General features: G+C 44.4%; 1 protein-coding gene across 4 annotated transcripts in view; it reads left to right on the plus strand.

The window, feature by feature from the left end:
* The window catches only part of FMN1 (formin 1), a gene marked incomplete at both ends in the record, with an annotated part of 316,637 nt that overhangs the window by 72,597 nt on the left and 228,851 nt on the right, over nt 1-15,189 (plus strand). For 2 of the 4 annotated variants that reach the window (XM_080931171.1, XM_080931172.1), the window contains one exon: nt 5,730-5,847. The exons of 1 other annotated variant lie outside the window; for it this stretch is intronic. In XM_080931171.1, coding sequence (XP_080787297.1) covers nt 5,730-5,847 — 118 coding nt within the window. Of the gene's footprint in view, nt 1-2,898; nt 4,267-5,729; nt 5,848-15,189 lie in introns of those variants that run through there. One more of the 4 variants, XM_080931174.1, reaches the window with a different exon arrangement.

Here is a 15,189-nt window from a genome sequence, read left to right on the forward strand (position 1 = left end):
CTTCCCCGGTTGGGCCATGGGGAAAGACATGGTGAGTCTAGGCCCACCTTTGCCTTAGTCCTGGAAAAGACAGAAAAGAAACTAATCTCAGTAGAGATTACTTCACCCTCTGCCTAGCTTCTGCCATGACCCAAAAAGCTTCTAGACATGGAAAACTCATTTTCCTCTGTTAGAAAGTCTGCTGCTGGAAGTTTCTCTCATTTTTCCTTCATTTCTGACTATTTTGTTATAATTAGTCCTAAGTAAATTCTTTGAATTACCTTTAAATAAATAAATATTTAAATATTTTGCCTTAAAGTTCTCACAATGAAAATTCATAGGCAACCTTTGTCAGTAAGTTCTCTGAAGTCCGTTTCTGTGTTTTCCCAAAGGAGAAATTATACCTGAGATTTTAATAAGAGTCTACCACCTTTATATGTTAAGACTCAGCTATGTGTGGTGTCCTGTGACAACAGGAAGCCTACTTCTGGGTTCTAGAGGATAGTTAAGTGCATCCTAGAGTCAAATCCTGGCTTCCTTTTTTCCATTGATCCTGCAAACAGAGGTTATTTATTTAATCTTTGTGCATTGCAGTTTTCTAGCAGGAGAAACAGTAAGTCCCAACAGCTATCTGTATCCATTAGTTAGTATATGCAAAGCATTTAATGCTTGGGCACATAGTAAATGCTCAATATTTACTGCATTTATTCCCACCTGCTACTCTGTAAAACTCTACACACTTCCCTTCTCTTGACTTTGATTTCTTTGTTTAAAATAAGTCTAATAAAGCCTTACTGTCCAGAGCAGAAGGCTGTCCATCCAACAATCTCCTGATCCATTGTCTATGAGACCGTGTTGGCACCTGTGGGTGATGAGGGCAATGCTGAAGCCCCAAAAGTCTGCCCAGTGCTGTGGTGTAGACTCCACATGGTAGAGGGACTGACGAGCCCTCCCAGCTTGTATTTTTGCCCAAGTCTGTTAAGATGCCTGATAACTTACTCTGGACAATTATCTGAACAAATGAACCATCATCAGAGAGAAGGAAGACACCATGTGTGCTAAGCTTGTCTTCCTCCATAGCCCTGAGATGCGTGTGTAGCTCATGAAACTGGAGTGCTGAGCCCTTCTTTCGACACCCTCGGAGAAGTCAGATTTTTATCAGTGGACATTTCCTCTAGGGCGGAAGCTTCATTCAGAGACGTGAATGGCACCAGCAGATCGATCTCTCTCTGTCTCTCTTTTTCCTTTTGCCCTGCCCTGGTATGTTGCTTTGTTTAATTTTGTTGTTTTGCTGTGTTGGGAATTGAGTCCAATGCCATGTCCTTGCTAGGCACACATTCTGCTGAGTGAGCTACATGCCTAGCCCCATGCCACTTAAGGTTACATCTCTTCCTACTCCCAACACGTCGGTGTCAGGACCTGTTAGGGTTTGTAATTTCCTATAAGAGTTGGTGGAATAAAACCTCCCTTTATTTGTGCTTTGCTTTTTTTTTTTTTTTTTTAAACATTGTTAAAAATGCATTACTGCAACCAGAATTCCTCAGACCTCTGGGTTTGGCAGGAAGCTATCCTACGGGTAACTAGGCATCTTTGATTGCCCCACCCCATATCCTCAGACTTCCTGGGCTGCAGCATCTAACAAGAATGGTGTTTCATCTCACCTGTGATGTGTTTCTTTGGTTTTTTGTTTGTTTGGTTTGGTTTTTGTTTTGTTTTTCTATTTTTGCACACAATGGGCATAGGAGACCAGACTGATAGATATTTTAGACCTTCACTGAATACTAGATCCTTGGGGATCTTCCGAGAATGACTGTCTCAGAAGGCACATTGTGTGCCATGCCAGGGCCATTTAATGTGGTTGCAACACCAAAGCAGAGAAGAGTCTCTCCACCAGGATTCGTAACTCACAGAGGGAGTCGCTGCTGTGGAACCGAAAGAAACCTGAGGTTGGTCCACAACCCAAGACAGTAATCATCCCTACAGGGCTGGGGCTGTTTATTCTGCTGGCCTTTAGTAGGTGGACACTGGGTGCGGTGGGTGTGCTTGTCTAAGTACCTGTTTGTAGAACACCCAGGCAGGGCAGAGCTAAAACAGCAGTAACCTGAAACCAGTCTAGTTGGTTTTTCCTTCCCAGCAGTCAGAGAAAATCTGCATTCCAGATGAAACCTGCTGGCTAGCCGAAGGAAAGCAGGGTAGTAAATTAACCGCTCTCAGAGTTGCGGGCACTCTGAGAGGATCTTTTTTCTTTACTTCCGGTCTTTGATTAAGGGTTTCTAAGAGACTGTTGATGTGGGCAAATTGCTGGGTTTAGGGCCTCGCTGACCCAGGTTGATTACCAACTGATGAAAAAGAGGGCTCACTTTGGTCATTTTCTGCTGATTCACTTTTGAATCTCTTGGGCTGTCCCAGGGGGGTGGTTCAGGGCTGTCCGGACCAGCTTGCCGGCTCAGCACTTTTAAAAACCTCAACTTGCTCACCAATGAGGAAGTTGAATGTGACCAGGAGAATCGTAGGCTCTGGGGCGGAGCTCCTTCTGAAGTCCTGGGCTGGGATTACGGGACGGGCTGACTTTGCCTGCGACAAAAAGCCTTTTGTCCTGGGGAGTAAATACGGAAGTCCAGAAGAGCAGCCTACCTGCCCATGTGTAGTAAGGTGTGCAGCCTCAGCTGCTTTGGGGCATAGAGTTGCCCAGACTTAACAAGTTGCCCTGGGCACGCCAGCATCGAGCAAACCGGAAGGGAGGACAGACGCTTGTGACCTGAAAGAGACCAAGTGTGTTCTCTGAGCTGCTGAAAGCCTGACTCCCTCCCCGGTCCTGTCGCTCCCTGTCCTGTAAGTCAAGAACAGATGGAGCGGATAAACTGAGAGAGCAGGGCAGGAAACACAAGGCAGAACTTGTGTCAAGGGCACTGCGGGGACATGGAGGAGGTTGGTAACTCTCTCAGCAGCAGAGATGTGTTGGAATCAGACACATCCGAAGCCGGACTTGAGATGACTCAGTCGATCCTCAGTAAATTCTCTATGAAATCCCTGTTTGGATTTACAAGTAAGTTGGACTCCTTGGATCCCGAAGAAGAAGATGCTGTGCTGAAGGCATTTCGCAGTTTAGAGGGGGATCCCGCTCCTGAGCGAGGTGATCCCAGCAGAGGCTCAGATCAGCCACAGGCAGAGGCTCCAATTCCACCGGATCTTCAAAATGATGGAAAGTCAGCAAGGGCGGAGCCGGGATCTGAGGGAAGTCAGGGGAAAGCAAGTACCTCTTCCCCTAGTTATGAACTGCCTTCTCCTGCCACCGAAGGCGTGGACAGTGGGGAAGTCATTTGGGTCCGTGGGACCCTGGTTCACACCACCAGTGATTCTGACTCTGAAGATGGAGGACAGGAGGCAGAAGAAGAAAGAGGCCCTGATACCCAAAAGCCCACCACTGTTGTTTTATGTGAACCTTCTCAAGAGCCCAAAGACAGACAAGGGAATTCCGAAGAAAATACTGACCCTGGGAATACGGATTATGCAGAACTCTGTGCTGAAGAGTCTCAGAGAACTTTACCCGAGACAGGGAGCAAACTGGAACCCAGCGGTGATGGTGGCCATCAGGCAGAGCACAGCCCTAGGCAGGACCAGGCTGCAGAAGAAGCGTCTCATATCCCACCCACAGCAACAGGCCAGACTGTAGGTGTCCTGGAGAGCGCTGTTTCCAAAAGAGAGGCTCTGGGAGAGAAGTCCTTCCAGCTTCCGGCTTTCTTCAGTGGGCTCCGTGTGCTGAAGAAGGGGGCTACGGCAGAGGCAGGGGAGACCATCACTGAAATCAAACCCAAGGACGGGGACCTGGCTTTGCTCAAGTTGACCCAGCCTGTGCAGAAGTCACTGATACAGGGAGGCCCACAGACAGCGAAGAGCCAGGCTAGAACAACCGATCCAAAGGCCACTCCCACACTCCTGGAGCAGCTATCTCAGCTGCTCAACATTGACATGCCAAGAGCCGAACAGAAGGAAGCGGACCCCGAGTTTCACGGTGCCGATGAGATGGGATATAGCACTGAGCAGAAGAGCCACAAGGGTCCGGGAGATGCCCACGTCCAGAGTGGCCAGGTGAAGACAAAGCCACCGGAGACTGCTCTGGAGGCCTTTAAGGCCTTGTTCATCCGTCCCCCGAAAAAGGGGAGCACAGCTGACACCTCTGAGCTGGAGGCTCTTAAGCGAAAGATGAGGCATGAGAAGGAATCACTCCGCGCTGTGTTCGAGAGGTCTAAGTCACGGCCAGCAGACAGCCAGTCTGATCCCAAAAGCGTATGTAGAATTGGATTCTGCATTTTGCCATAAAATATGCTCTACTTTTTTTCCCTTTCTTTCCAGGTCCCCTGCTAAAGTGATTCTTAGTGGCCTGTCATCATTATTATACCACCTTGGGTAAAAAAAATAAATTATGATATTAAATGTCTTGCAAAAAAGACACTAAGTTGGACAGGGGGGGCTGCTCTTCTGTTTTTCTTGAATGTAACTAAGATTTCTGTTTCTAATGTAACTAAACTTCTGTTCTCTTGAATGTAACAAGTGGGTGTATGGGAAGGAAGGGAAAATGTGCACCCTGAGTTTAAGTATTGAGGGCCAATCTGCTTATAAAGCATTAGCAACCTGGTGGAGCGCTGGGACATCCAAGTATAGCCCAGATGCACGGGGGTTTCTTTACCACTCAGTCATACGCCTGAGATCACTAGGTTCTCCTTTGAAAGTGCACCATTTAGCAAAACGTGAGTTGATGATGTAACTGAAATGTCCTGTGCTGTTTATATAGCTTCCTGGTTGAGGACTGAATCTAGAATGAATGCTGGTTTTCAATACCAACTCTGCCATTTATGGGGAGAGGAGGGTGACCTTGATCATTTCTGAGCCTGGCTTCCCACATCCAAAACAAAGAAGCTAGTTCTAAGTCTTATGGAAAGAGTAAATGAAATCAGAGCACAAGAGACTCTAGCAATTAAATGACATAATTATTCAAAGAAATTCAAAGTTAATTTATAATGACCAGAGAGCGTTTGGCATTGAAAGTTCATGGGAACAGTGGATAGAATTTCTTGTCAAACATCGACTCAGTATAAGATTATCTTGTCTGCTTGTATATTTAATTAAACTATTAAAAATTAAAGTCTGTAGAGCAGTTATAGATCGTAGTTAAATCTAAGCACTACATAGCATTCGAGGTGCAAAATTCAACCCCTTAAAAAATTTGAGCATGGGGTCATTCTCTTTTATTTTGAAATAGGAAAGAATCAAAATTAGGGTGGACTGCTTAGAGAAGTGTGTCTTCGATTGTTGCTACTGTTCTTGGGAAATGCAAACTCAGTCCTCCTTGTATGTAGCTTGTCTGAACTACAGTTGTAAACATGCCAATGAGCGTGCCAGATGATAATGCCTTTGTTTTTCTTTCTGCAGTTCAGAGTTTGATTGTGCCCTTTAAAATAGCTGAATAACAAAAAAAAAAGGGTTGCGTGTTAGGCAGTGTTAAATGTTTCTGTTTTGTCTTTATGTTTGTTTGTGTGGGCTTTTTTTTTTTTTTAACTCCAGCTGATCCCTTACTCTCCTGGAAAAAGAGGTTCATCTTGTACTGAGGTGGCTCAATTACCTGTAATGGGAGCAACATGCCCCTGGCCATTAGCATTGATATTAGAATCACTGTTCAGACGCGTGGTTTCAAGAATCACTTGGCTCTGATCACACTTCACTTAAATTATTCTTTGCCTGTTTTTGCACAGCCTGACCAGAGCCCCACAGAGCAGGATGACAGGACCCCAGGCAGACTCCAAGCTGTCTGGCCACCCCCAAAGACAAAGGACACAGAAGAAAAAGTGGGACTGAAGTACACTGAAGCAGGTAACGTGAAAAAAACTAACTGCCACCCAAAAACGAACCTCTGCCCACAGTGGCCTTTAGTTCAAGTTCAGAGGACTCTCAGCCTTGGGGGTTTGTTTCACCTACCTGACGATGCAGAAGGCTTCTTCTGCCGTTGGTCTCGGCATGAAAAAAAAATTACTTTCCACCTTCGCTATGAGTGAACGTCTCAGGGATGAAATGTGGCTGCTGTGCAATGAATGGAAGGGAGCACGTGGGTCAAGTAGGAGAGTCTTTGGGGAGCGAAAGGGAGCAGGTAGATTTCAGATTCTTCTGGAAGCAGGTGGTCCGGCACATAGAATGCTTGTGTGAGCTGGCAGCCTTGCTAGAAGAGGCAAGTATGCTTCTTCAAGACTGTAATCCGAGGTTCTGTTTGACTCCGAGTAACGCTGCCCAGATAAAGGAACTTTGTGCAGACTGAACATACAGATGCCATATCAGTTACTCGCTCTCTCTCTCGTTAGACAAAGCGTCGTTGAGTGCATGTCCAAATTCTAAGACTCTCTACCTCTCTGGAGCACTTCCCAGGAACTCAGCTCGAATCTATTGACATGGGATAGGACTGTAGATTTTTCACTCTCTAAGTGGAAAGTTAAAAAAAAAATCACTGTAGAACTAGACATGGATATATTTTAATTGTGCATTGTGCATGCCCCCAACCCTGTGTGTATGTGTGTGTGTGTGAATGTGTGTGTGTGTGTGTGTATGTGTGTATGTGTGTGTGTGTGTGTGTGTGTGTTAGAGGTAGGGGGGCTGTGTTTTATCAAAACTCTTTACTTTCTTCCTGGTATTTGGAGACTTATCTGTCCTACCCAGAGACTGCCACTTCAGAATATGGTGACAGTGCCTTTTAAATTTTAATTTAAAGAATTACCTAAAAATTGGCAGGTCCTAGAGAAGGCTTTTGGACAGCTTCTGTTGTCATGTTCCAGTTTCGACCTCATTTTAGCTTCCCGGAAGTGAGCTGTAATTGAGAGGCTAGACTGGTGAGTCGTGGGAGGGGACCTTGTCCCGTGCTTAGCTGAGCTCCCGCACGGAGGCTGCTGGGCCTGGAGTGCACCTCTGCTCTCTGCTGACTTGTCACTCAACTAAACTCCCACGGTGGGTAGAAGAGGGAAAGCTGACATCTGTAATCCACCCAGACAGGACACTCTTTTCTATTTCAGACCTGGGCAGTATTCTAGGGAGAAAGGGCTTCTGTTGGAAACACTCACTTACAAGCCTCTGTCTGTCCTGTGAGCCCAAAGCCTTTGCATTTTCCATTTTCTCTCTTCCCCATGGGACAGGGGAATTGTCACTGTGAAACCACATGACTTCTTCCAGGTCTCTGACATTTTTGTCTGTTCCCGTTTTACCCACATGTTAGCATTTCCTTGTAGCAAATCTTTAGAAGGTAAAGAGAAGCCTTTCCTTTGCTCTTTTTTGTGTGGCTTTTTGTGGCGGTGGTGGTGCTAAGCACCCATGTAAGTTCAGTCTACATAGTGTATAGAAATACTTCTTTTTGTAAGGGGCTCAAAGTTTAGTTAATTCAGTAGTAGTATCAAGTAGTAGGTGAGAATTTGCCAAGGGGGCCTGGAGGTGGTCTCTAGGTCTCTAGCTTTCACATACTTACACTTGTGGCTTCTCCGGGACAGTTAACTACATCATAGCATGTTATTTATCATAGCACGTTATTTGTCTGCACTGCTTTTCTTATGGGATTAAAAAAAAGAACCTTATCCTTGATGAAAATATGTATAGCCACTTCAGTTTTTTCCAAATTTTTCAAATTTCCAGCATGCATGCAATTTCTCGCAATTGGAGTGCTATCTAGGATCACAACAAGGTATTTGCTTAGCATGGTAGCGTGTGAGTGATTAAATGCCCTGAAATTTTCTTAACTTACAAAAGGAAACACGGAATACAATACAGTGAGTCCTAATTCATAGGTTAGAGATTTTCGTCTTGATCTAATTAGTTATAGGGTGGCAGGCAACCTTCCCCGCCATGGTGGGCATTTGCTAAGTTGAGAAGGAAGTAAATGCCAAAAGTGCTTCTTGAATTCAGTCTAGTCCTATTTTGATTTGCTCCTTAGTTTTTGCTTTGTGTTATTCCTTTGTCTTTTCAGTATCTGAGGTTCACAGGGGCATCCATCCCAGTTAACAGTGGCTGTGATCTGTCGCCTTTCTCAGAATGTGTTTTCACAGCCACTAAGGCCTTAAATGATCTTGTAAGTAGGGGGCAGGTGAAACGCATATTAATGATAATTCAATTGGGTAAGCCAGCCGGTTACAGTACTTTGGCACAACTCTGTTCTGTGTCTGCTGCCTGCATGCCTGGGAGCCTTCTAGTACTGGTGTATTTTAGGGGATGTGATTTCCACAGAAGGATAAGATACCCCACAAATTTTGTACCTCATTGATAATTTTGAGAAACTTAATACTACCCCCCCAACCCCATGCTTATCTGAAGCTCTGTTGTTGAGTAAACTAAAATCTTGGAGAAATTTGGAATGTAACTAAACATATTTTCTGAACTCTCCATTGGTTTCCCTATCCCTAGGGAGGCATAACTGAGATCAGCTCGTCTCTAGGGAGCTTAGAGACAACAGTTTGAGTGAAGGCAACTCAGGGTATCCAAAGCCTTGAGCCTTTGACGTCTTCAGTGTCCCCAGGACTTATTAGCCACCAATCTAAAGAAACAGGAGAGGAAGACTTCAGTGTTTCTATTTCACATGTACATTGGGATTCTGTGCTGCTGAGAGAGGTGGTCAGTCCATGTCAAACCTAGGTTTCCCATGAGTATCTCCTATTCCACCCTCTGATTCCCTGGGCCATTTTTACTGACACTTCTTAGAAAGTACTCTCTCTAGCGACTTAAGAAATCACTTGATCCTACACATGACATTTTATTGAGGATAAAACAGAAATGAGCTACTATAGGAGAGTCTATGAATCCTAAACGGTGGCTTCTGGAGTCTTCCCAGTCTATGAGGGCACCGCACAGTGGTCCCTCCCCTGCCAGCATGCTCCCTCCTGCCATTCCACAGATACCAGCATCTCCTGAAGCTCTGGACACCGCAGCCACTTCTCTTTGGGTTTGGTTGGAGCATTCACTGACTCAGGTTGCCCCGTGCCCATATTAAGGGCATTATTGCTTCTACTCTCTGAGTCCTTGGAACTTGGTGATGTTCCAGTTGAGAGCTGTCACTTAATGGACTTTTCCACAGGGACTGGAGTTGACCTCTTCCTAGGGACTGAGTTTGGAAGTCTCGGTGTTAGTTCATACTGTCCCTGAAGTGCTTTGCTCAGAATGAACAGAATATATCCCCCTTAAAATGAGCTGAGCCTTCCCTGCTATATTGTTATTGTCAGTGTGAGCCAATCTGTGTTTTGGATGTCTCACCATAACTTTTAACAGAGCACTTTGCCTTCATTTTACTTGGCTTGGGCTGGGACATACTCCTCTCGGAATTATTTCTCCCAATACCACTCTTTGGTATCGGTGCGCTCTGTGGATGACCTTGTGTTATTTTTAAGTGGGTTGCTCTGCCTTTTATCCCATTAACAAAATTCAAAGAGAAGCCAGGTCATCTGGAGCCTCATAAGAGACAGATCATAAAGAAGAGTGACAGCAAACCTCGAGAGGCAAGTTAATCATCCCCCGAGCAGGTTCACTGCCTGAGTTCCTTAAATGATTCTCTGCTTCTTCTTTTTTTTCTTTCCCTCCATTTCACAAAAGAATTGAATTTGGAACACAATCTGAGTTAAAGATCTACATTTTTTTGTTCCTGATTATTGAATTGACTTCACAGTAGGCTTTTAGAATGACTGTCCGCTCTCCGACTAAGTTTATGCCTGCAATGGGCTTTTTGTGGCTTTGTTTGCATACTTCTTTGGCATCTACAGCTCTGTGGTGCTGTCTGACAGCTCACAGCACAGCACCCCCAGTTCTCCTGCGTACTTCAAACAATATTTTCTGCTTTTCTGATCTATCTGTTCCTTCAAAACTCTCTGCAGAGGGGTTCCCTTTTGGGAGTTTTTTCTTGGGATTGTGAAGTCTTGTAAGTTAGTGCAAAGTGAGAATAAAAATTCTTAGTGTTTGCAGATATTATAGGAAACTTTATTCAGAGCATTTTATGATTTTTAGAAAAAATTTAAAATATATAAATAAATGCATATATGTGTGTGTGTGCCATGTATTTTAGTTAAATATATCTCCAGACCCATTATTTAATAATAAGTGCTTTGTTTGAATTTGCTTCCTGGATTAGTTTTCTGTGTTTAGGATGTTTCTGTCTAATGACCAAAGCTTCATGGATTTTATGCACTTCTTTGCAAGTCCAGAGTTTGTCCCAGTTTAGGTCAGGCTTGGATGCACTGAATACTGAGGAGCCTTCTCTGATCTTTTCTTAGTGATTCTGAGTATTTTGAGAACTTTTAAAACCCTGGTCATGGAGGCTGGAGAGATAACTCAGAGCACGAAACTGGTCTTTCAGAGGAGTGGGGTTTGATTCACAGCACCCATGTGGTAATTAACAATAGTAGGTAACTCTAATTATAGGGTATCTGACAGCCTCTTCTGACCTTTGAGGTCACTGCACACACATACTGCAGACATGCGCACAGACACAACACCCATTTACATAATATAAAAATTAACAAGTCTCAAAAAATTTAATAAAACCATGCAGTGATAACCAAAAGCTACTGAAAAAAACTTGCTGCCCTCAGCTTTGCGCGGTGTCTCTGATGACCAGACATCTGTTTGCGCCCAGATTCTGATGAGGAACCTCTCTCTGTTCTTGACCCTCACTCTTCTGCTACTGTGCTCTGTGATTGGCAGCATTTGTCAATATTTTATTATGGTGAGACTCAAAGCCCTGAGAGAAGATAAAGTCACAGTTTGTGGAATGAAAATGGCACCGCTTGTTGAATTGTCCATCTCTTAATTAATTTGCCATGGGAAGGGGAAGGGGGAGGGGTCATGAAGAGCAAAAGCACTCATGGCTCCCCATATGAACTGGGCACCTCTGGCTTTCCTTCCTCTGTGCAGCTACAAAACCTTGATCTCTACTGGCAACACTTTCGAGCTAGCCTTGGCAAGCCATAAATACTGTCCTCTGAGTGTTAGGGTGGTCATGGCTTTTGTAGAAAAGAGAACTCGGCACAGGGTATTGAAGTAATGAGCAAGCCACCAGCCTAGGTGGCATCTCCTGGAAGTTTCACTGCCAAAAGCTCAGAACAATTTGGAAATGTTTTCTACCGAGAGGATCAGCTCAACCCTCACCTGAGTAACATCTGCCTACCCTCTGGTTTGCTTCTCATTTGCCTAAAGAGAGAGCTCTTCCTGCTGAGTCAGACATCCTTGCTCTATCAGCCAGGGAGAGCTAAAAATATTGTGGAGTTATCGGATCACTGTAGCCTGAGTTTTAATCTCCCCATCCATGGCTAACAGAGTGTGTTAATCCTGGGTGGATATTGCCTTAATGTCCTGTGTCGATCTGACTTGTCTCATGTCTCCTTCACCTGCCTAGGCAGTGGATTTGCTTGTCATGTGTTCTACGGCCGTTCCTCTCTGCCATCACTTGCATGAAGTGATTTCGATAGCATATAATTTGGAGATGTCCAAACTAGGGACCAGGACAGGCTTCCGTTTTTGTGGGTATGTGCGGAAAAGCGGGTCAGATTGGGAAGCTGGAGGTAAAAAAAGACCAAGCTTTCACTTGGAATGCCTGGAGCCCTGGTGGGAAAATCAACGTCCCCAAACTAAGTTGCAGCTAAAGCTTCACATTTAGCAAGGGAATCCCAAGTGAAGACCCAAATACCGTGTTCAAAGAGTTTAAGACGTGGCTTATGTCTATTTATACATTTCTTTAGTTATCTGGTGTTCTGACTAATCATATGTCAGCTTGACACACAAACCAGAGTTATCTTAAAGGAGGAAACCCCAGCTTTCTTCTGTGAAAAAAAGAAATCTTACCAACCCCATAAGATTCTTCTGTGAGGCATTTTCTTGGTGATTGATGGGGGAGGGTCCAGCCCATCCTGCGTGGTGCCATCCCGGGTTGGTAGTCCCTGTATCTATAAGAAAGCAGGCTGAGCAATTTAAGGATGACAATCCAATAAGAAGTCATGGCCTCAGGATCAGCTGCTGTCTCCAGGTTCCTGTCCTGTTTGAGTTACTGCCCTGACTTCCTCTTAATGATGAACAACAATATGGCAGTGTAAGCCAAATAAATCCTTTCCTTTGGGTCATGGTGGGGTTTTTGTGGCAGTAGAAACCCCATCTAAGACTTTTGCCTACCACTTGAGGAGTAGAATGTCATCACTCACAGAGATCAAAGGATAACTTGTAGGCGTCTGCTGTTCTCTTATTTTCCTCAGTGATGGCGGTGGTCAGATTTAGGTCCCCTTTGTTGTATACACCGTAGCTTTCAATTTGCCACAACTTTGCCTCATGCAAGAGGTTTTTTTTTTTTTTTTTTTTTTTTTTTTTTTTGTTGTTGTTGTTGTTTTTTCAGTTCTTTTATTTCAGAGTTTTGCTGGCAAGACTTTCTAAGACTTTTGTTGTTGTTGTTTTTCCTGCAATTTATGCTTTTAAAAAAGCTTTCCCAAATGGAATACAAAAAAAGTCTGCTTTAACTAATAATGCATAACATGTTTAGATTTTATTTCCAAAGTGCTATATTTATACTAACAATATATTATATATAAAACAATAATAACATATACATTTGTTTTTCTCAAACTGATACCCACCTGCCCAGCCCCTTTAGTAAATATTACATTCTTGCAGAAGTGCCAGTTCACACTGTATACAAATTCATTCTATGTCTCCATCTCTTTCCAGAATTTCCTTTCACTTATTGCTTTTATTACTATATTCACCCAGACATTGTGCCAGTCACCTCAACTTGCTTTTTCCTCTAGATTCTTACACACAGATTCTTGTATATGCACCTTACAGTGAGCTTTTTGGGGGGTTAGTGACATGGCTCTGAGGTCAGGAGCGTGTGTGCTTGCAGAAGCATAACGGGGTTGTGGGGTGTCTCAGAACAGTCTCCCGCACGCACAAACAGAGGCCAGGCAGGGTGATGTGTGTAATCCCAGTGATGCGGAGGCAGAGCCAGGTGGGTCCTGAAGACACACTAGAAGAATCAATGAGCTCCAGGTTCAGTTAACAGTGTCTCAAGAGATGTGTCAATGTCCATAACACTGTCCTTATACTGAAACTGTTTATGGTGACAAATGGTGTTGCTCTCTGCATATCTTACTACATTCAAATTTAAAAACTGGATTTCAGGAGATAGCTCAGTCAGCAAAGTACTTGTAATACAAACATCAATCACCTTAGTTCAATCCTCAGAGCCCACCTAAAAATGCCAGGTTTGAGGCACATGCTTATAATCCCAGCCCTGGGGAGGTGGAGACAAGGATATCCATGGAGCTCACGGGGCAGCTAGCTTGGCTGAACCGATGAACTCTAGGCCAATGAGAGGTCCTGTCTCGAAGGAGGTAGACTATGTTGCCAGTGTGGTTCCCTGGCCTCCACGTGTGCGAGTGTATCTGCACATACACATTCTCAAAAGTAGAAATAATTAATGAGCTGGGCCTGGTAGTTCAGGTCTATAGTCTTAAGTACTCTAGCATCTAAATCAGGGAAATTCCAAGTTCAAGGCCATCCTTAATTGTAGATTAGATACAAGGTCAACCTGGGTTACTTAGTGAAACACCTTCAAAACAGCATGTCTGTGGAAGACTGGAGGCCAGGATCTGTGCTGGATGCATTCTTCAAACGCTGCCCATCTTATTACACATCCTATAATGTGCTCAGGGTTCACCAGTGCTGTGGCATGCTATGGGATTCAAGGGTTGAATACTTTGTGTTTGCTACTGGGTTTTGTTTATCCATTCTTCTGTGATGTGAGTTGTTCCTGTCCCTTGTTTAGTGTCAGTAATGAACCTGTTTAATTGTGCAAAGCCCTCTTCAAGATATGCCTTAAATCATTTAGTGTGTGTTCTCTCTCTCTCTCCCCCCCCCCGCTCCCCTTCCTCTCTCTCCCCTTCCTCCCTCTCCCCTTCCTCCCTTTCTCCTTCCTCCCTCTCCCCTTCCCTCTCTATCCCCTCTTTCCTCCCTCTCCCCCTCCCTCCCTCTCCCCCTCCCTTCCCTCCCTCCCTCTCCCCTCCCTCCCTCTCCCTTCCTCCCTCTCCCCTTTCCTCCCTCCCTCTCCCCTTCCTCCCTCTCCCCTCCCTCCCTCTCCCCTCCCTCCCTCTCCCCTCCCTCCCTCTCCCCTCCCTTTCTCTCCCCTTCCCTCCCTCTCCCCTTCCTCCCTCTCCCCTTCTTTCCTCCCTCTCCCCTTCCTTCCTCTCTCCCTCCCTCCTTCCTCCCTCCCCCACCGAGTGTGCATGCACACATGTGCACTCCTGTGTGTGCATGTATGTGTCCACGCACAGTCAATGCCCAGAAGGGATATTGACATATTACCCTTTTTGAGGAATTTTCGGTCTTTTTCTGTTTTGTTTTGTTTTTCCCTGACTTTGGAGGCAGGGTCCCAATGTATACCCTGAGTAGCTCAATATATACTCTCTAGGTAGACCAGGCTGGCTTTCAACTCTCAGAGATTTTCCTGTCTCTGACCACCACTAAGTTCCGAGATTGAAGGAGCATGTCACCACACCTGGCTAATACTTAAAAAAAATAGCAATATAATTTTTCATTGCGATCAACACTTTACAAACTTCTATTTCTTCAAATCTTACAAGCATTACTGTTATTGTTGTTGTTATTATTAACGTAGCCATCCTAAAGAATATGAAATGGTTTCTCTTGTGCTCTGGATTGCATCTCTAATAGTGGGAACGTCTCTCTGAAGGCCTACAGGATATACGTGTATCTTTGTTGGAAATGTCTGTTCTATCCCTCTGCCCACTTTTAAATTGGATTGTTAACATTAGAGAATAAATCACAGCTTCCCCCAGCCCTCCCTGCCGTCTGGGACTTGCCAAATAAAGCTGAAAATAGCTAATAGTTGACATCTTATGTCCTTTTGATTTCAAAGGCTTCCTTAAGTGTTGTCTAGTTAATGATCATATTGGACTAGAGATTTTATTCAATTTTATTATGGACCTGGAATTTTAAGTGCTGTTTGAATTTGCTTAACTAGGGGTATTACAATGATTCATGATATTGCTCAGTTTGATTGGTGGTTAACATTTTGATTTACTGATGAAGATCTGTTTCTACTTTCTTTCCCTTTAAAATAACGGAAGATTTATTATGTATGCAGCGTTCTGCCTGCATGTATGCCTGCATGCCCAAAGAGGGCACAGGATTTCATTATAG

Source organism: Micromys minutus, assembly GCF_963924665.1.
Source record: "Micromys minutus genome assembly, chromosome: 17".
Classification (NCBI taxonomy): domain Eukaryota; kingdom Metazoa; phylum Chordata; class Mammalia; order Rodentia; family Muridae; genus Micromys; species Micromys minutus.